This window comes from Malurus melanocephalus, unplaced genomic scaffold (genome assembly GCF_030028575.1).
Source record: "Malurus melanocephalus ecotype Western Australia unplaced genomic scaffold, MMel_1.1 scaffold_158, whole genome shotgun sequence".
Lineage (NCBI taxonomy): Eukaryota > Metazoa > Chordata > Aves > Passeriformes > Maluridae > Malurus > Malurus melanocephalus.
Window position 1 is genome coordinate 1,106,489 of NW_026623390.1, and position 23,048 is coordinate 1,129,536.

Below are 23,048 nucleotides of genomic sequence, written 5' to 3' on the forward strand. Positions count from 1 at the left end.
TGTTGAGTGGTCAGCAACACAGTATTTATTCCATTCAATGAGATATTGAAAAGACCAGGAATACATATTTGTTACAGTTAGGACACATCCCTTTAGATGTGCACATGTGGAGTCCCTTACTAAATACTCCTTCCTGGAAAATCAAGTACTACTTGCAGGAGCAAGGGTGGTAAGGCAATTGGAAATTAAAARGGAGGGGGTTAGCAGAGACTTTTGTATTTGAATGTAGTCTGGTGCTTCTCATGTGACATGAGAAAAAGACAAAAATAAAAAAAAATAAATTAAAGTCAGTCTTGGGAGGACTTACTGTGGCTCTGAAAGTTATTTTACACAAATGTAATAAAAACCTTATGAACRCTTTTGTGGATGTGGAATTAGGAGTTCTATTTTCTGAATAAATCAAAGCAAATAAAAAACAAAACAAACAAAAAACAAACAAAAAAAAACCCTAAAAAACCCAGCCAAATAAACAAACAAAAAACCAACCCAACACCAAAACAAAACCCACACCCCACCAAAACCAAAATAAAAGTAGCAAAAATGCCACCCCCAAAACAAAACAGAACATCAAGGAAACCAACCTTTTAAGTCTAGAAAGCAAGTTAAAAGTTTTGAGGTAACACTACAGGTGAAYAGGACATCAGGAAATGTGTAATAGAACTGTGAATGATACAGAAGATGAGTCACTATCACACACTGAGAAATATTAGGAAAAGATTGATTAAAGACAGTGATAGTACACTACACACTCACAGGCTCAGATATTTAGATATGGAAAGGGACCTTGATTTTATTTTAGATGGTTAAATATTTCTGGGAATTATGGAAGACTTTTAATTTCTTCATCAACTTTTAAAGAAAAGCTGCTAATATTCARCTGTCCCTATTATTCTCTATGTTAGTAATTTGCAAGGATTTTGAGACAAGCCAGTGATAAGCACTGCATTCCTACTAGTTTTACTTTCCTTTTTCCATAGAATTCTCATGTGTAAGCATAAATCCTGAAGAAAAGAGCTTGCTGGTGCAGGAGAACGCCCCTGTTCAAATAACAGCACTAATGAAAAGCAATGGAAATTGCTGGCCAAGCAATTTCTTTGTAACTTGAATTTTCTCTATTTCAAGGTCATTCTGGTATAAAAGTCCTCTGCAGCTTGCTTGCAGTGTACATCTCAATGAATGCATTTCTTTTATTAGCAAGGATTATTCGTTATTAGTGTTACTTAAGCACATTTGTGTGTGAAGAAGATTGTGTGGAGGGAGCAGCCTCTGTCCTAGGGGCCATARTGATGTCTGATTCTAACCCACAACRTATAGATAAATTTCTTCATAGCAGAGCAGAAGCCAGTGGCAAACATGCAAATCTAAATCACACATCTGAAGGGTATGGGTGAAGAATTGTTCCTGCAGCAGGGCAAAATAGCTGTGCAGAGGTTAAATCACTCTTATGTATTCATCATGCATTATTAAATAGTCCCATGCAAAATTACTTTCCTCTTATTTTTGGAATGCATGTTGTGCACATGGCCTCATCTAATCTTCTGCCACTTTGTAGAGAAAAAGCTAATTTGAATTCCAGAAGACAGAACAATGTTCAACTATATAAGTTAAAGGGTATGTGCTGCAGTTCACAAGGAGGGCATGTACATTATACATTTGCTTAATTGTTCCACAGAGCTAGCAATCCTAATTAGGACTTCATTGGCTTTTCCACTGAAAACTGTTTTAATTCCCTAATTAAGCATGAAGAAAATGAATTAAAAGATAAATTAAGACTGTTTACATATGCGAATCAAGTTTCTGCTAAGTTTTAACTCACCTTTTGGCCTGAGATGGGGTTTATTCTTCTCTGCCTCAGTGCCTTATCCTTTTCAGCTGAGACAAGGACGGGGGCTCTGAGGGGCAACAATCTTATTCAGATTAGTCAATGTGCAGATTAGACAATCTGTCCGTTTCATGGGTCTCAGATTATCATGTAGTTTACTACAATACAACACTGAGTATGTTGATCCAGGACTTAGTGTTCTGAAAATCATGTATGTGAAAACGCTTCTGAAAAGGGGAAGCAGAAAACAACACCACCCCCTCCCTAAGCCCCCATAACAAAGGACAGAGGACTACCAAAAACAAAGAAACCAAGTGCACAAGGTAAATAAAGTGAGCTCCTCTAGTTCTCTGGGATCCTGGTATCTTTTTCTTCCCTTGGTKTCTATTTCCTGATGCCATGCCTATTTTTCTAATTTACCTCTGTTCTCCTTGTCCCTCCTGAGGAATGTTTTCTATTTCATTATCTCCACAGGTTTTATGTTTAAGTTTATGAGCATACATAACATTAATATGTTGCATAGTAATACAGTGTAGCCAATTTCTGTAATTTCACACCTTAAACTCTCCCTGAATGCAGTGTTAGAGACGAAACATTCTGCACAGGTTTCCTGTCTGCTGCATGAGCTAAAGATTCTGTGAGTGTATTTCTTCAGTTCTTGTACTGCTGGGAATTTAGAGAACAAATGAGAAATATGAGGGTTTGGCTTCTAAAACTTATATATTCATATGGCTATTGGTATTGCTGCTAAAGGCAGTTTCTGTAATTTATAAATGTAATGYTGTGATTTATGTGACATTACCAAATGTTTGTGTGAGGGTTCTCTGACATATGAAAAATATGTTATCTTTATAAAATATGTAGCGCTTAAGTGGACAAATGGATGAATTGTATTTTGTAGGTGCTTTTAGATAGCAAAAATTTGAGGGTTTTTTCTGATTGTTCCTTTGGGTTTTTTTTTTTTTATCCTGATAGTACAAACAAGTGGAACAGTACATGTCATTCCACAAATTACCTGCTGAAATGCGCCAGAAGATCCATGATTACTATGAACATCGCTACCAAGGAAAGATCTTTGATGAAGAAAACATTTTGAATGAGCTCAATGATCCTCTCAGGGAGGTAAGAAAATAACTTTTCATGCTATGAAAACGTTTTGCATCTTTGCTGTTTCTGTGTTGAAATGCTCTTTCTGATTCTCTTCTGTAACCTTTCATCTTCTTTAGCATGGTCAGTGAATGACCACTAAAATCTGATTTATACTAGGCTGACACAAAGAAATAAGCAGATTTTCACTCTGTTAGGAACCAGACTGTCAGTGACAGCCACACAAGGATGATCAAGCGTAAAAGTAAAACCCCACCCTTACTGAACTGAAACTCCTGTTTTTCTGCCACTTTTTAAAACAGAGAGTAGCTAGACTAAAATGATCCTGGATTGAAATATTTGTCTGCTTTCCCTACTTGCTACCCACACATTTATACTGATAAAACCACTGAAAGTCACCACAAAGGGAGAGTTACTTTGCTTTGTGAAGTAGCATCATTGGTCTTCCTTTGARATGAGGAAACTGGAATATTATATATACAAGCCACTAAAAAATCTGAAACCTTGTAGTCTGTATTCCAGTTTTGGGGGTTATGGTATGCTGTGTGTGGAAGCAGTTAGAATTTTCTTGCTTTTTTCTAGAATTTTCTTTTCTTGTGTGGGACAAAGGCAGTGTTTGTCTTGCAGTAGCAGAAGTAGCTGCTTAATGGGAATATAAATCAGTGTCTTCTGTTGGGTTGTGCTCATGCCTGACCTACTCAGGGATGTTGGCTGATACCCTCCACGGAAGGAAGAGGGGAAAAACAAATGAGGAGAAGCAGGCTGAAAAACTCAGAAAGAAGAGAGCATAAACAGGGAAAGGAGAAAAGAAACAAGAAAAGGGGGCAGTAAAGGTGGAGCAGTCTGGTCTGTGATGAAATCTATGTCATTTTCAGGGCTACCAAGTAATGCCTTTTAAGATGCTCGGCTTTTGGAGGAATGGTGCTGATTATATGTTTCTGTGTGTGTATATATATGGCTATGTATAATGTATATATATAAACACTCAGCAGAGCATAGGATGGCATCTGTACTTTTGGAAAGATATGTGAATGTTGGTCAGGATTTTTTTGAGTTTTGAGGCATAAGGAGAGCCTAGGTCTGTGGTGGATTGTCTGTACTACTGGATCCTGTGCTTGGTTGGGAAGGGAAATCATGTCATACAATCCATTGCCAAAATTGATCGAGTTCCATATTTAAAACAGTCAATAAGAAACAAAGCCTTGCCAAGTCACAGCTTATCCACATCTCGGTTATGGAAGTCAAATAGCAGCCTCCCTCCTACAGATGGCTAAATGGGAATGATGAGTGCTGCCCAAAATTGCTGGGTCCTTGCTAGAGGCTTCAAGCCAAAATAAGGCCAAACCATGACTRCTCTAACAAAGTAATTGTCCGTGACTAAATTCAGATCCTGGGCCTACTTAATTCCCTAATATTGATATAATCTGAATCCTTTCTTTATATCGTGGGTTTGGTTTTGGAGTGAAGGTAGAGGGCCCTGGCTTCTGCATTGCCACTACCTGTTAACACCGTGGCCCCCCTTGGTAGCTTTGGAAATGTCAAGAGGAAAATGTACTATAAAAACCAGCCATGTGGGGCAGGAATGTGTGGGAATTATCCTTAGACTACAGTGACAGTCAAAACATGAATCTTGGCAAGCATGGAGCTCGTGTTTTGTTAAGAGAACAGAAGAATGTACAGGCACATCAGTCACTGACATCAGAAACAGTTTCATCTGTTCCGAATTCTAAGGAAAGCATTTCTCCAAAAGTGAAGCCTAATACCCTTCCATTGAAAAATACTGTTTTACTAACAGCAATTTGCAGTTGTGGCACTCTAATAACCTGTGTTTTCTGCTTTTCCTGCCTTCCTCTTTGTTTCATCTCTTCCACCCTCCCTCCCTAAGCCCTGTCCCCTTCCCCTCCTTTATTTCTTATGGCTTAGAAGCAAGGCAAATTTGGTCAACCATAAAAAACCATTAAAAAGCACTTCTTGGGAGAGATCAAGCATAGAAAAATTCAAAAATTAATGAGCCCATAAAAACATGAAAGAAGAACAGAATTTCATGGAAGGACTGGTTTCTGATTTTGCTGGTTATGCTGTACTTAGCAGGTCTTCTCTTTTCTCTCTATTATATAAGAAAAAATTAGCTACAATCAGGTTTCACACTGACCTGCTGAGAACACAGTAGTGTTCCAGAGAAAGGTCAAAAGAAAAAAGAGAAAAAATAAGAACTGGAYACTGGCAATGCCAGAACAGGTTTCTCAATGAATCTGTCCAAATTTTCATTGCAGCTTATACACTGTACCTTGAAAACACMATCTAGATATTTTGCTTAGCTAATAGCTTCAGATTCAGTTTTAGCCACCACTTCAGTATGTGCAGTCTGGTAGTGCAGGCAATGGCTTTTTGATGTAATGGATAATAAATTAGACATTTTTAAAGGTGAAATGCTGTATTTCATATATTGGATGGGGTTTACCATCTTACACACCAATAACTGCACAAGGCTACAATAGGTGATAGCACAGATACCCTAGCTGCMTCTCTGAAGAATAATTATTAGCTGCATTTCTTAAGTTTTTAATTTATCCTACATTTGATTATGGAATTTAGCATAAGGTAAACATTCAGAGTCTCCACAGGACATACTTAGCTTGATGAAGGTAGCTTCTGACAAAGATACTAATMTGAAACCATTATTTCTTCACTTGGAGTAAGCAGAACAAAAGAAACCATACAAACTGCTTCATAATTATAGCATCAAGAAATGTTATGAAAGGAATTGCAGGGTTTTCACTACTCTTTGTTATCATCCTTTCAGATTTACTGTATGGGCTGAAATTTTCCAGAGCTATGCACTCTTTAGGAGTGGTGACCTTTTTGATCCACATTTTAAAATTTTGGGKTTTTTTTAGCAGGAAAGTAATTATGCATGATATAAATATGATCATTCAACCATTAAAAATAGCTAAAGTACATAGAATTAGCAGTGGAAATCTGGTGTAAAAATAATTCTTACATGATAAATGCTAGTAGTAAAGCTGTATATGCTTACAGAACCATAGAGAATGTGCTGAATTSGAAGGGTCTCACACAGATCATTCAGTCCAACTCCTGGCCCTGCACAGGACACTCCAAGTGTCACACCCTGTGCCTGAGCTCATTGTCCAAACATTCCTTGGACTGTCAGGCTGGTGCTGTGACCACTGCCCTGGGGAGCTGTTCCAGYGCCCAACTTCACATCTGGGTGAAGAACCTTATCCTCATGTCCAACCTAAACGTCCTTGACACAGCCTCAGACCGTTCCTTTGGGACCTGTCATTGTCACCAGAGAGCAGAGATCAGTGTCTGYCCCTCCTCTTCCCCTCACAAGGAAGTTGTCCCTGCACTGAGGGCTCCCCTCAGTCTCCTCCTCTCCAGGCTGAACACACCAAGTGCCCTCAGCTGCTCCTCACACGGCTTCCCCTCAAGGCCCTTCACCATCCTTGTGAGCTGCCCTCTAATAGTTTAATGTCTTTATTACATTGTGGCACCCAAAACGGCGCACCGGACTCAAGGTGAGGTCGCACCAGTGCAAAGCAGAGCAAGACAATCACCTCCCTTGAGAGCAGAGGTTACTTTCTTTGTAAGAGAGGATGGATGTTCATTTTAATGAGCTTCTGAACATTAAGTATGGAACATTCATAGTAGATTGGGTGATTAAAATAATGAAAATCTGAGAAAAGATGTGATGCACGTGTGTGAGTGCCTAGCATTGCTAGGTAATAGAAATAATGTCATGTTCATTGTGGGTAATTAGCTAAGCCTTCATAAAAAAGGGGAAAAAGGAATCCTGAACATTTTAAAATTGTACTAGGCTCTGTCTAAGTGCTTCAAATCTGAGTAAACCAACTAATGGCTGACCTGTGTCCTTCAAGGATAATCTGGTATTAACAAAGAGATTGTGTTTGATGAGTGGGAACTAAAGCAGACATTTTTGAGACTGAAAATCTCTATATTCTYCCCTGTTTAGTTAATTGCACAATTTGGGTCCATTAGTCCACTGGTAATGTAGTTAATTGGATGCTCTTAGCTCTACACACTCAAACTGAATTAACCATGAACTGCAACATGTTATGTGCCTGCTTATAAGGACAYATGCTCTCTGACAAAGTACAGGCAGGATAAGGGCTTCTTTTCATTAAATTCAGAAATTTCCCTTGAACTGAAAAGCATATTCCCTTTTTCATAGTTAGACTTATCTGATAGTAAGCGTCCAGTCTTTTCAAGAATAAGATAATCAAGAAACTCCTGGCAGTTACAATTCTGGTAGGTTTGAAAGATTTTCAATTTCTTCTTAGAGGCCATGTAGGTAGGATTCATCAAACCTATCTGTAGCTTCATACAAGTTCTGCAACAAGTCTGAGATAATCATCAGGCTCTCTCTGCACCTACCACCCACACACACATGCTCTCACGGTAAAGAAAACCTGGCTGACTAGCTTAGAAAAAAGGCTGCATCTTCAAACAGCAGTCGACATGTGAAATGAATTCTCTCTTTAATACATTTGCAGTTTACTGTCTCTCTTCTCTGTTTCTTGAGGTAGTGATTAGAAATTGGTAACCATTAGCATGTTTCCCTTATATAAATATCATCTGTAGTTCTTCAGCAGACAGAGATACTAYACAATTTTTGGACTGTAATTCTTACTTGCAAGGCTTGAACATCATTTGGCCTCAGAAGGTCTTAATGCCAAAAGTGTTTTTAGTAACTGCCATAACTTGAAATGGAGATGGACAAAAAGTTAAAAAAAGCCAAAAACAACAAAACCCACACCCACCTAAGAGAAACGTAGTCCAAAATGACACTTGAATTATAATAGTTTAAATACATATACATTGCCAGTCCATCTTGTAACTGAGTATACATCAAAGAGACTCAGCTCTGGCATTTGTCTGAGCTACCAGCCTCACCAGCAGTGGCTGTAGGTGGATGTCCATGGAAGAGCAAGAACAGGACATGTGTGTCCCTTAATGTCTCTCCTAGACTCACAATATTTTCATGTCGAGGGATACTCTGAGACTGATGTGATTTGACCACAGCATAATCCTTTTAACMCACATCTCTTCCAGTTACTCCTTTGCATTCTTTAATCTACATATTCTCTGCAGCCACACCATCCTTTGTCAAGGAGCACAGACCTAACTCACCTGCTTGAGAAACCACCACCTTCTTTTGTATTTAATTTGGCCTTAAATGCTTTTTGGTTTTGATGRCCATTAATTCTTGTGACAAAAATGATAGTATAGTCAGTTCTACCAACTCTTTGCATGCCAGTTATGATTTTATAGACTTATATGATAACATCCTTAAACTCCGGGGTTTTTTTTGATGGTAAAGAGACATATTCTACTTAATTCTTTCTTGCATGGAAGCTCGATCATTCTTTTCGCCATTTTCAATTTTTTTCCCTGGGTCTATTATAGCCTTTTAGAGMTGAGAGTACCAGTACTGACGCTATAATGGTAGAAATCATTCCTAACATTAATTTTCTTTTTAATCATTACCCACCACTGAGTTTACTTTTTTTAATTGCAATGGTAAARACTAACTTTAAGAGGTAATGAATACATTATTTTATGCGTTTATTTAGGGGTATCCCTTAATATTGCTCTCCAGCAGAAACTTTTAGAACCAGACCACAAGAAGCTTTTTGTAGTTTCTTTTTAACAAGCTCCTTCACCTTTGCATGGTGCTGTTTCTGGAACTGAGCAGACCTGTGTGAAGTCCTTGACCTTTGCTGTTCCCACAGGGACAGTGAGTGCAGGCACATTGTGGTACCTATTACAGCCTAATGAGTCAGGGATAAGGTTCCGAGAAACATCGTGGGCAGCTCTTAGTGCTGCGTCAGGATTGGCATTTTGTGACAGTTCTTGTGAGGAAAGTACTCTCACAACAAAATGATGGAAAGCTACCATTACTGGATTTGTAWTTCATGTTGAATCTAAGTGAAAACTGGACCTAAACTAGGTGATTTGGTATATGTAGGCAAATCAGGATTGTCAATTTTAAAGTTATCAATTTGGCAGCCTTGGTGTTTTTTCCTAATCCTTGACCTTCTCCTTTTTCCCATTAAAACTTACCTCCTTTTTTACTATTTTTCTTTTTATTTAGTATATATCTGTAGAAATATCAAAGCAATATATTCTTATTTAGACTGTAGTATAATCCTGTGCACAAAAGACGAAGCATCTCCACAGTATATGTATAAAGCCAAAACATGGCATTATTAAACGGCAGAATGCTTTGAACATTTTTAATCATGTAGTCATTATGATWTTGGGCTATGGTGTCTCAAATATTAAAATAATGGTAAAAAATCAAATTATTTTATTAAAAAACAGTAAAGTGTCYGGGAAATATTTACTTTTGGAGATTTGATTCTATAACAACTTATGTCCATTAATTTATCTCATGAAAGACAGGTAATTAGTTCATTGCAATCCAATGTACTTTTCTGAATTTTGATATGCAGTATGAAGCTTAACGAGAGGAACTAAGAAAAATGCATCAGTATTACAGACATAGTCACATTGGAAGTAATTTAAATATCTCCTTATCTTTAACTGGTGAATTAAAGGGGGTTGTTGTTAGTTTGTTTTTCTGAGAGGCACAGAYAAAGTATAACTGTAGTTCATATTCTGGAGTTCTGAATTATGAGTGAATTATGCAGCATGTCAGTCTTACAGAATAAATGCTGCTATACCACAGCATTATTTATCTGACAAATGATGAAAAAGAAAATTGGTGTTTTTCAAATACCTGTGTAAATTATGCCTGTCCAAGTATACACTGTAAATTGAAGTCCAAGTATACAAGCCTGAAAGAAAAGGCCTCCGAAGGAACTATAATGAAGTTTTTAAAATTTAAAATAGTAGCAAATGGCCATTTTAAAATGGAAATGGGCAGGCAATCACCATCGTGTTTTAAGGTGATTTTCCCCAGCAGGTGTGACATGGTAACAAGCAGTGTGCCCACTGAAGGCTGTTTCCCAGGGACCGAAGACAATGAGGTTTGATTTGCTGAGCTCTGGAGGGTGTGTTTGCCTTTGGTGTGTGCACATTCACAGTGTACATGCTGCGGCTGAATTGTCTGCCCCTTCCATTGCTGTCCCACGTGTTCAGGAACTGTGATCGCCATCCTTTCTGTGTTTGACATGCTTTATTAGCAAATCCATCCCGAGCTGAGACATGCTTTGACAAGTCCCAGATCTGACTGCTTCCAATAATACAGATAATAATACACAGCACTTCTCAGTGGTTACAATTTTGAATAGTCATGTTACTGCACCTACAAGATTCCTTTGTTGTAATTGTTTAATAAATATTTCAGACATGACCGTTCTTTCCTGAGCACTTCAAACAYGTAATCCAAATCAAATGCCCATTTCAAAGTTCAGTAGTTTCACAGAAAGGATAAGTTGAGAAAAGTTCCAAACTATTTAGATGCAAGCAGAATGCTGTGAGGGAGATCAAATCCTGTTAACAGAAGAGCAATCCAGTCTGTGCCTGCTCCTGTCTGAGCTGCTATTCAGGCATCTGAAGAGCAGAATCAGAAAGGTTTTTTGTGGGCACCAGGTCCAGTGCAATGAGAGAACAGCAGCTGTCCTGCAGAGCCAAAATTCACCCATGGCCTTATTACACCCAAGATCATGCTTCCAAGTGTCTGTCATCTCTCAGTTTTTAACAGACCAAAGAATTGCTCAGGCAATTGATACCCAGGTGGTGCTAGGGGCAGTGGATGTAAAGTTGTTTTTTTTTTTAATTTCCATGCAGTTTCTGGTGAAAGCCGCGAGGGGTTGCAGCATATTGGTGCCTCCACAAGGTGTTAATTTCTGTCAGATCTAAATATGCTGTTGCAATTAGAGATAGCTGATTTTTAGGAGATTAAAAATAATAACTATGGCATACTTCAGATAACTCCTGAGTTCTTCTTGTGTAAACACATTCTTTTAATACCGTGTTTGCTTTTGCTTCACATGTGTCCTTTTTGGTAGAATGTGGAAATTTTGGGTTTATTTAGCTAAAACAGAATGATCTTTTGCCCTAACCCCTCAACTGTGACTGTGAATCCATTACAGTAAAACAGCAGAAATTAACATATGCCCCTCTGAACCCTTAAGAGAATAACTAAAGATAAATGAATAAAAGGAAATTAAAATTCTTGATCCAGAATTGGAAATTACATTGTCTCTCTTAAATCAAGATTAGGAGATGCAGAATCTGGCACTCTGATACCTACCAGGGTTCTCCATTTTCCCCTCATAGACTTCTGTAATAAAAAGTCATGGCACTTCCATAATGAAAGCAGGAATGGGAAGGGGGAAAGCAGAGGGCAGGATGCATCCAGGACTCCAGTAGAAAACATATTTTAGACAAGACAGGGATGCACAGTATAGACATGCCCATATCCCTTTCCTGTGAATCTYGTCAGTGGAGGTGAGTAAGCATGAACATTTTTCCTTGAATTTTCACTAAGGCATATAAATTCAAAAAGCAGGTGTTATGATTTGGACACTGGCTAAACACCAGGCATCCACGACAGCCACTCACTCGCTCTGCCCTGCCACAGCTGGGCAGAGGAGAGGAAAAAAATTAAACTGAAGAGTCACGAGTTAAGTTAAGGACCAGGAGACAACGGCAAGGGCAAAACCGGTTCAACTTAGGAGTTACAAAGTGAATTTATTACCAGCAGAGTCAGAGGAGGATAATGAGTAAAATAAGCTCTAAAAGACATGTTTTCTCCCCAATGCCTCCCTCCTTCCCACCGACAGCGGAGGGAGCAGGGTGTGAGGGGTTTGATCAGTTCATCAGGAAGATCTTCTTCTTCTCAGGGAGAGAAAGTCCTTCCCCTGCTGCGCCATGGGGTCCCTCCCTCAGGAGACAGTTCTCATKAACCTCTCCAGCGTGGTTCAATCTCATGAGCAGCAGTCCTCCCAAAAMTGCCCCAATGTGAGTCCCTCCCACGGGCAGACAATCCTCCCCAAACTGCTGCACCGTGGGTCACTCATCCACRGGGTGCAATCCCCACAGGGTGCAAGCYTGGGAACAGGGCCCCCTCTCTCCACTGACTCTCCACTGGATCATGGCCCCCTTCAGGCCTCCACCCTTTCTGCTGTGGGCATCTCTCCCATGGGCTGCTGGGGACAGCCTGCTCCACCATGGTCACCATGGGCTGCAGGGGGACAGCCTGCTCCACCATGGTCACCATGGGCTGCAGGGGGACAGCCTGCTCCACCATGGTCACCATGGACTGCAGGGGGACAGCCTGCTCCACCATGGTCACCATAGACTGCAGGGGGACAGCCTGCTCCACCACGGTCACCACGGCCTGCAAAGAAACCCCAGCTCCTGTGCCTGGAGCAGCTCCTCCCCCTCCTTCTTCACTGACCTTGGTGTCTCCATRTTGTTTCCCTCACATGTCCTCACCTCCTGCTCCTTCTGTGGCTAGAGAAAACTCCACAGGTCTTTGTTTTCATTTCTTCTTCAATACGTCGTCACAGAGACGTAATGAACCTCTCCAGCTGACCCAGCCTTGGCCAGCAGCCTGTCCATCTTCAGAGCCATCAGGAACTGGCTCTGCCAGGCATGGTGGAAGCTTCCAGAGGCTTCTCACAGGAGCCATTTTTGTGGGCCCCCCACGACCAAAAACTGTKCCAAGCAAAAYCAACATGCCAGGCTTTTGAAGTGTATTTGTTAGGAGTCAGTAAAAATGCTGTGGGGGGCATGTAATACAAAAGTTTCTGTGCTGTGGGGGCAACATTGAAATGTGGCACTGCCCATGAAAGTCACCACAAATAAATCTTAGAATTGTGACTCACTGCCAGCAAGAGGAGATAAATATGCCATGAACTGTTGGATGCAGAAGCGAATGCATGTGCCTATTTTTATGCACTCAGTTGCACATTATGGTAGTAACAGCATACAGAAGGGTGCACAGCACTTCCCATGCATAAATCTGGAGTTGCCTTTTAAAAGCATGTGATCTCAAAGGCAAAGACAAGGAGAGCAAAAAACAAGAGCACAAAATCTCTTCTGAATGCACATTTATGAACCTAATTTCCAGTTGGTACACCAGCGGTTTAGGAAGGTGAATCTAGTTAAAGCTGTGGGAAGTAACCCAAGTTAAATTCTGCACTTCAAGTCAAGGCTAAATCATTGTTTTACTTTCATCCTAGTACTACCTGAACCAAAAAAATCGTACAATACTTTGAAACCTGCACAAAACTCAAGCTGTAGTTTTGTGTTGTTGCTGTTAATCTATAAAATACAATAAGCAAATAYGTAAAATCTTTTCTCCAGAAATTGTCTTGCAGGTAAGTCAAAGTTGAAATTCTGAAATTTTTAGTACATGAAAAATCAGGAGTCTCCTCTGTAATTGCAAAATAACCTTTTGGAAGTATAATTTCTTTTGATGAAGAATTTTTATATAGGGGATTAAATGGAAATGGGAATTGAATAAAAAAAATTGAAATTATTATAAATGGATAGATAATGAAATATAGCATAGATATGGATTCACGAGGTGTTGAATTACACTTGTTTCATTTAAAGATAAGGGTCTAACACTGAAGGAACTTAGTATGTGATACTTCTAGTGATTGATGAGAGCCTCAGAAATGAGTGAAACTAAAAACTGATGCAAAACGAGGAGCCTGACATYGTAAGTACAGGTACAGACTTCCTGGTAGCTCCTGGACTGAGTTCAAGGCAATGTTTTTATCTGTCCCCACTCCCTCTTTCATGATAACTTCACCCTGACCTGGTTGAGTGGTAGCCCTGRGTCCTAAGCCAGCCTTGGTAACAGTGGAGCACTGATGGGCAAGGAGCTCCCTGAAAAGGATTTTAATCTGCCAGCTTGTTCTGTGGAGAACTATGTTAATTTTCTTCTCAATAAMTCCATTTTTCTTTTCCCTCACTTGAGAGAAGCAAAAAAAAAACTGTGATTGGTTGAAAGGATATTAATGAGGTGCCCTAAAACATGAACAGTTGCAAGTTTAGACCTGATCACTCCATGTTCGTGCACTGACTGTGGTACGTTTGAAGCAATGGATGATGCCTTGCTAGAAGACTAAAATATCTTGTGGATAAAATAAATACCTGTGTGGCAAATGCATCAATTTAAAGAAAAGCCACATTCCTTGCAATTAGCAATTTTTGTTTTAGCATGTATGGCCACTGAAAACTATTATTTTTGTGATCTCATTAATATCCCTTACCTGTATTAAAAATTAAGTTTACTTCATAGTGAGRATTTTTCTTTTACTAAATTGAAAACTAGGAAGCAACCATGTATCTGTGTCCATTAAAGAARTAAGGAAAGAGCAGGATTGTTGAGAAACATTAGAAAAATCTGCATTATGCTTTGGGAGTTATAATAGATGATTTGGGAAATACAGCTAATACAGWTATTCACAGTCCTCAGAACAAAAATGCAGCAACTCAATGTTCCAATCATTGTCACACATTGAATAAACCTTGTGTATTTATGAAAAAGACAAGTTTTCACAATCATCCGTGTTTCACCAAGAGTAGAAAGTCTCCCACTCTGCTGGGTTGGAAATGAAGTAGTTCACGCTTTTTAACACCTGGCAGAAAACAGATTCACTATGTACAGGAAGACAAATGCTGTCAGCATTGTGTGCAGACAGCTTAATGTATGTAACAGACCTTGAAGGGAATTAAGAGGCAAAGACATCTGTAGAGAGGCAGAAATGAGGTGTATGTAGCTTGCTTTGTCATTCTCTAACACCAGATACGTTCTTCATACTATTGATACTTGCAGCTATGGGACAAACTTAGAATGTGAGAAAGAGGTTAATACCCTTCCTGAGCCATTATTTAAAGTTCATGGCTGGCCTATTTTTAGGCCACCATGTGAGAAGATGTTCACTGAAAATAGATACAGATCATGTGTCCTTGCAGAATATAGAACATCAGGACATTTCATTTCCAAAGAACATAATTGGGACTCGGAGCAGAATCTTCTTTCCTCTCACCTCTTTGCTTGGAGATTATAACTTGGGTTATACAAGCACATGCTCTTATGTGAATTGTATTAACCTCTAAATAGATAACTAAATCTAATTTGAAATATAGTTCTAATGGGTCACATTAATTAGTTACATGTAAGATTTTCTTTTTCATTTAGTGTACAAATGTGTACATTTGTAGACATACAGTTATGTCCATGTCCACATAAAAATACTTGTATGGGAGAGTGTATATATGCATATGTATATATATATATATATATATATATATATATATACACATAGATACGGACACATATATACATATATTCTGGCACATACATGCAAACATGTTTTTTCTATGTGAGAAGAATGCTTTGCAATACTTTATTGATATCTTAGCACTGTKCTAAGTACATACTGTGCATTAAGTACTCTGAAATGGTTTCTCTGTTTCTACTGTTGCCATATATCTCAGCACATATTTCCTATGCCACCAGACAATATTTGTAATATATTACCTTAAAATGAACTGTCGTTACAAGGGTTTAGGGGTCCTCCTATGATATAAAATCAATATAGATAAATTTATTCATAAAGGTAGAGATTTAAAATATAGTCTAAAGATCATTTGAAGAACTTTCTGAATAAATTATAGGAATATATTTCTTATGGAAATAAACCTCAGCCTATGTTTAATTCACTAAGTGAGCAACTAAATTATATATATATATATACATATATAATTTAATTAAATGCTATTAATAGTTGAATAAGTTTTAAATTTCGGGCAAGCAGATGAACTGAAATTGTTTTGGGAAAGAATATTAAACTGATGTAAGGACCTGCATCCCRAGGCTGGCTGGTCTCATGCACAGATGCTCGTGGCAGTTCACGAGTGCCCCTTAGCTTTTTAGTACATGTCCAATCCTGGAGGAGAAGCACAAGCACAGGTATTTAAGGCCTAAGTGAGGGCATTCAGAGAGCAAACAGAGCAACAGCAGTAAATGTAGACAGCAGAAGGCTGTAGATATCTCCCCTGGTTTCTTGTTTTTTTATTTACACAGCTGCTTCTTCTCCATGTTCTACAGAACACGACTTTTCAGGATGAACAAATGCTGAGGTTGTCCTGTGCATCCTTGATCTGTCAAGTCTTGACTGTGACTTGGCTCCTAGGTGTAAAGTGACTCTGTTACTCTGATGCTGTGCCATTATTTAGTCTCTCCGCCTACTGGATGTTTAAAGTCTGATGCATTACTTTTACTCTAGCTGTTACTACTAATACACATTAGTAGTCTGCTCCTGCCAGATTGCCTTCTCTTTGCTCCACATGATCTGATATTGAGGCTGTTTTTGCTGTCACCATTTGCACTCCTCAGAATTTTTTCCACTCTTTACAACTCCCTTGCCATTTATTCATCTCTTTTCCCTGCAGCTACCGATATTAGCCAAAGTGGTACTCTCAAGCAAATTCTGTCTTGAGGGCTGTCTGGGTGACACTCKGCTAAATTATTCCCAGAAACTTCACCTTCATTTTTATTATCTGCTGATAAYTTTTCTGGAGCCAGCTCTCCATGTTTCACCTTTACAACTGAGCATCGTCCTCAYATTTCACTGTAAATGAAGGCTCTAAAATCAGCACTTTATTTTTCTACTTCTGCATGCTTGGGCCAGAATATGGGTCATGGGCTTCTTACACCTGTATCGTAAGTTGCTACTCACAACATAAGAYCACTAAGCTCTTGCACCTGATCCCACTCCAGCACCCTTGTCAGTAGCTTCCTTTAGAAGGCATATTCAAATGGTATTACAATTAGCTTGTCCCAGTTCACATTGCAAAGCAGTGATGAAGGCCGAGTCAGAATTAGAAAGGGATTGTGCATTCTCCTTATCTTTCTTTTTATATCCTTCTGTTATATATAGATGTGTACATCTATAGCTGGCATTGTAAATATTCTAGCACATACACACACAGGCATTCAGGGTCCTGTCACACATTTGCCTAAGAAATTGAAATAACTCTAATTTGTTACAACAGCTCTTTTTTACCACTTTTAAATGTGGAATACACATTTATGTAATGATGTCTAAATTTTGTGTGTTAGGTAAAGTTAAGAGTTTGATGTTTCTCCCATATAATATAAAGTAGGCCTTCATTGAATAATTACAAATCAAATTAGATGCAAACTAAAATGAACTTAAAAACACTAAACATAATTTCATGGTGGATATTCCAGTCTCAGCTAACTGGGATTTATCCAGTATGATCAGTAAGATTTAATTTAAGCCACTTAATAAATTTATAGAGAGAGCCTTTGAACCAATGGGCTTCTAGTTCATAATAAGAAGAGTAAGTGTTAACCTAGAAATTAACAAGACAACTGTTTTTCTCATCCAGAGCTGCTTGAGACCTGCAAAATAACTCAGGGAACAAATCACCACTGATTTTTAAATAACTGTTTGCCTTGTGTTGGTGCTACTGTGTCAACTAAACCRTACACAAAGGCTGTAGATGAAGTGCATTCTCTTGAGAACTTTGTTCTTGCTCAGTTTTGGCCATTTGGGTTCCAGTTCATGGAGGACTTCATGAAGAAGGGAGAACAAAGAGGGAGAGGTGAAATGGCAGAAGGAATTCCTTGCTGGTTTCTGAGCACACAATAAACTCTTCATGGAAGCATTTAGAGCTTCAGTTTCTGATCTTGATCAAGCAAGTTCAAATCAGAAACAACACAAGAATTTGTATCCAAACCATAGATTTTCATTTTTTTCTAAAGCATATTTATATTTTTCACATATTCTTTACTTCATACTTTGTTTYAGGCCCCAGTCATTCCCAATAGCTTCAAACACAGATTTTTTCCTGTCTGTTTTTATCCACAAGTTATTTTCTTCATGGCCTTCCCTTTCTCAAGTGAGAGAAACTCTTCAGGCTGTCCTGCATTCTGACTGACAAGTTTTACACAATAAAACACCCCAATCAATATATTTTACATAATAATTCACACAAGTCTGACTCAGGCTGCCTTTGTGAAATTTCACTGTCTCATCTTTTTCTTTCTCTCATGCACAATTACTGTGCCTTGTTGTCAGGTGAATCAAGCACTGTCCTGAGACTGGCAGTACTCTTGCCAGGACTATTCCAAAACAAAACTCTTTTTCTTGGGGCGATCAGGGGAAATTTCACTTACTTTGGTGAATATAAGAGGTGGTCTTCATTGAGCAAAGCTGTAAGTAGCAATTGAACTATTTTTTGGGAGGATGTAGTATATGAAAATAGGAGCTGCCACACAGATCACATATGATATGAGATCAACCACATATTGACTGGTGATGGCAAGTGTAAGCACTGGAGTTTCAGTGAAATGCATAGAAGTGAAAATATTTTCCAGATGACCAGATGGACGAGGTGACTGGAGGCTCCAAAGGCAGTGGGAAGGCATTGCTGCAGTAGATACTGACCTGTGAGCAAGCTGAGTAGACAAAGATTTGTGATTATTAGCAAAACTTTATCCTATTTCTTAATTACTGAAAGTGATATTTAGAAAAACATGAAGTGTGGTTCGTTCATTGCACAGCAAATATGGTGTCTAACTCATGCCACTCTTCCATGTGCTAACACAAAATATGGATATCATGTGTATACCAATAAGATATGGGTGCCAATAGGATTTTTCCAACTTCACATCTCTCTCATTTTCTGCTACAGTTTTAAAATACATGTGTTTAAATCTATTCTCATTGGCATAATGGGCAAATTCTGTATTTAAAATGCCTACTTAACAAAGATTTCAGTCTTAATTGTCCCCTCCCCAGGACACTAATTTTTAAATACTGTATAGGATTAGTAAATACAAAACTCCACCATACACACACAAATTGGAAGGAARATATTTAGTTAGCCAGGGCAGAAAACTAAAATAATGATTGTTAAATGCTTTTGCAAATTGCACTTTATTTATTCAGTTAATAAGAGAGAACAGTCTCTACAGCAGCTGCTGTTACGGTACAGCACTAATTCCATATTACCTTCTGTAATAAACTATGTATGTATACTGAAAGCATCCATAGAAGAGATTTGGCCAGCAGAACAGTTCAAAAGGGAAAACCTTCAAGAAGCAGAGATTGGTCAGCTGGCCCAAACTTTAAGCACTTATCTGAATTATCAGGACTTCTCTGGTTTTGAAATTAGACTGGCTATCTCTCTTTTACAGACTGCTTTAAAACATTGGCTGTATTGCTGCTCCTATTTTAAAGCCACTCGTCCTTTTCCCAGCTGGAAATCGAACTTGAGAAGCATAGAACATTTCAGAACATTGAAGAAGATGAAAGCTAAATTCCTTTTTAAAATAGTTAAAGAATGAATAAACAGTTGGATGAATGAAAGAGTGAATAGATAGTGGCTTTTCTCTTTCTTGTTCTCTTTTTTAATCTTCTAAATATAATGGACAATCCAAAGAGGAGCTTGAGATGCACAGAACTGCTTTCTCTTAAGTTCCATTAAATCAATTAACAAGCTGGGAAAAAGATGGATATCATTCATCAGAATGACTTTATTGGAGGTTTGGTTGAACCATATTGCCTCAAAAGGATTATTCTGTCTGCATTTGAATTTAATGCAATAATATCACTGAAGCATAAAAAATGCATATAAGGAGTTGAATAGAAAATTCTAATCAAGAAGGGAATGACAGAAAAGTATGCAGAAGGCCAACATTTAATCAACGAAGCGCCAAGAAAATATAATTGGTCAAATCTTTATCCCTTCTGATTGCAAATGCATAAAAAAAGATTGCTTTCTCTTATGAGACAGCAATACCAGCTACCATATGCTCTGTTTAGGGTTGACTTGTCTTAATYTGAGTTGAACAGAGCTAGACAGAAAAAAAAAAAATCCTGCTTTGACTCAGCCCGGACAGTCCTCACAGATTTGGAATTTCATTCATTGTTTGACTGCAAGGCCTAAGTATTCCTTCCTTCATTCTGCCTACACTTATCATAGTTGGCTGCATGTGGATAAGTTGTATCCAGGTATACTGGGGGTCTTGGGAACTGGAAGGCTTTGAAAATGTAAATAGACAGACTGGTCACTGGTTTTCAGGGCAACTGAGATCCCATGGACTCTCTTTGCTTTATAGATTAGAGAGGGGTTTTTTTTAGGTTTTGCACTTTGTTTGTAGGTCAGATATGTACRCTGCCTCAGACCAGAGCATTCTTGGGCTTTAAAATGTATATAACCAAAGGGGCTAGACAGGGAGCTTTTCTAAAACAGACACAAACRGTAACCAGCTATATTAACAGAATGACAAAATATCAAGTCCTGAAGAGAAAAGAATAGTGTTTCTGGACACAGCTCTAGACATGATATCGAAGAGTAACCATATTTGTAAGTAAATTTGAAGCAGAGTCTCTATGTTGAAACCGATCAATGTAATTGAAAAAGGGAAAGTCATGGCATTCCCATTCAAAGAGAAAAAATGTACATAATTGTTGTTACTTACGTGAAAGGCCTCTGAGCGAAGTTTATTTTTAAGTCATACACTCTGAAKAGATGACTAAACAGAACGTGTCAGAGCAATTTGAACAATTTCAGTGCACCAGAAATGAAGAATATTGCATTGCAATGCCACATGTAGATTTTCTGGCATTTAACAAGTTGTTAGATAATGATGTAGTCATTCCCTCAGTGGGATACTAATCCTAGTCCTCCTGACTGCCTGCTGTCATAAAACCTGTGAGAACTTAGTATCAGTGAGATGCCTCCTTTCTGCCAAACTTGACTATAATTGACCAATGGGTTAAAAAATTACAGGAAATCATCTCTAACCTGCTTAAACAGCCCCAAATCCATAAATATAATCCTTTTTCCTATAGTTCTCTCTTAATGATGGTTCAGTAATTCTTCATCGGCAAGTTATTTCCAAGAAAAAAATAAGTTTCCTTAGTAATGTGGTTTCTTCCTCTCAATAATCAGGAAATAAAGATTGATTTAGTTTTGCATCCTTTGAAATCAAAGTGTAAAGGAAAAATACTTAGAAAAAAAATGTGCATTGTTACAGTTATACACTAGATTTTTGCAATAATAGGTGGAAGTGACCTAACAAAGCTAAGCTATTCTGTGCAGTCATAAATGGACTTTGGTGATCTACACATAAAAAGACCATARTTTGTAGATGGAAGTAGTACATTTTATTAGCTCAACTGGATTACTGAGAAAAAGTAAAGGACTTTTCAGGCACATACACCTTTCAAGAACTTTTCTTTTTTGTTATAGCAACAGCATTTTCCAGCCAGTCTTAAGAGCACTACATCCATTTAGAAATCTCCTGGAAAAGAGGTCCTAAAAACTTTTAGAGATGCCATCAGAGAGCCCCAGTCAAAGCTGGGATATCCTTGTGACTGCTTTTGTAAGGATCTTGAGATGCTCCAGAGCAGCCATCAAGAAATACTGAACCCACACAAAATAATATCTGATACTTTAACAYCAGTTTAAAAAAATATCCAGGAAGGTCAGGATGAGTAATAAACCTGATATACTACAAAGGAGCAGAAGCCAGTATAATTACCAAAYCAATTTCTTATATGAAACTGACTATTGCACCTCTGACTTAATTCTTGTGTAAGAGACCAGTGATTGGAATAGATCAATGCTTGCTCCATGTAGGTCTGAATCATTCTTGCTCTTTAACCATTTCAGCTATATAATGCACACATAATCACTTCCACAGGCTTCATTTGGTATTTTCTTCAAGTAGAGGTGAGACAAAATATCATTTAATTGAGGTGTYATATTGAGTATCATAGTCTGATTCCAGTGTCGCTCCAAAGAATTAAAAGAAAATATGAGTGAAAGATTYTTCTATGTACAAAATGTCAACTCTTAATTTGTCATTTTGTTCTTTTGTTACCTCTCTTTTAAAGCACAGAACTTTTTTCTCCTAGTACTTTCTGAGTTACATAAAACACTTTCATAATCTTTACTGTTTCTTTCTCCCCAGGATGATATTTAAAGTAATACACAAGAACCTGAAATTGCAGAACTGCCTGTGATTAAGACTCAGGGAAATGTATTTTACTTGCTCTGAATGATCTCATATTTAAATAAAAGAACACTTTAAAGAAAAACAAAGCACTTAAAAATGACACATTTCTTTCTCCCTCAGTAATTTTCCACCTTCTAACATCTTAAATAAGGGAAGTTTGTACTTTAGTGCAAACTTTCACAGAAAACTAATCAACAAAATGAATGCATTGCTAGGAATAACAGCTGAAATTACCACAGCGGGGTGGTTTTGTAGCTATGTTGGTACCTTCATTAGGCAACTCAGGCTGAGCAGGATAATGTGTGTGTATACATGGGTATATCTAGATACAGATTACATAATGTGAGAGAAAGGTGGTCAGAAGATTGAGGCAGAAGAGGACATGCGATTCCAAGGGTGAAAATCTTCTGTCAAGGGTGTGTTTTGTTGGGAGTCCCAGGATGAGATTAATTCCTTTCTGGGTGGGCTGGACTGGTTCTGCACAAAGAAGTCATCCAGGACTGAATCCTCCCCTCTCTTATGTATCACGGTCTCTCCTATYATACTTCAAAAAATACATTAATTTCTTTTTTTTTCCAATTTCCCTTTTGTTTACTTCATCTGCCCTACTTCTCAGCTTTCACTCCAGACATGTATTCTCCAGGTTTTGTGTTCCTGTGCCCTCACTTTTCAGCAATTTCCATTTCTCTGTTTTTAAAGTCAAGCTTCATGTCTTTTTTTTTTGTTGTTGTTGTTGTTTGGTTTGTTTTGTTTATTTTTTTTTGTCTAGGTCTTTGTGCTTCTTTTTGTTTTCCTTCCATTTCCCCTTTCATACTACTACTCCACCTAAGTCTGTTTTTCTCTTTCTTCCTAATCGTGACTGGAGCTAAACTTTCTGCTCTCCCAGCCTTTTCTGTGCTTCCTTACCAGCTTCTATATAATTTCCACTCAATTTTTTGCTTTCTTTAGTAATTTCCTTTCTCTGCCTCCTGGGCATGCAAGACAATCTATTCGCTTTCAGAAACTGAAAACAAGCTGCAAGCCTACTGAAAAGTCCCTGAGCAAGACAAGACAAGTAATTGTTATTKCCAGTATCAGTGGAGACGG

The 23,048-nt window shown here is 38.2% G+C and overlaps 1 protein-coding gene across 1 annotated transcript in view; it reads left to right on the forward strand.

Annotated features, from left to right (window-relative positions):
- Positions 1–23,048, forward strand: part of HCN1 (hyperpolarization activated cyclic nucleotide gated potassium channel 1) — a 186,040-nt gene that overhangs the window by 143,564 nt on the left and 19,428 nt on the right. Inside the window, exon 5 of the mRNA XM_057371811.1 lies at positions 2,798–2,944. Within this exon, the coding sequence (XP_057227794.1) occupies positions 2,798–2,944 (147 nt within the window). The remainder of the gene's footprint in view (positions 1–2,797; positions 2,945–23,048) is intronic.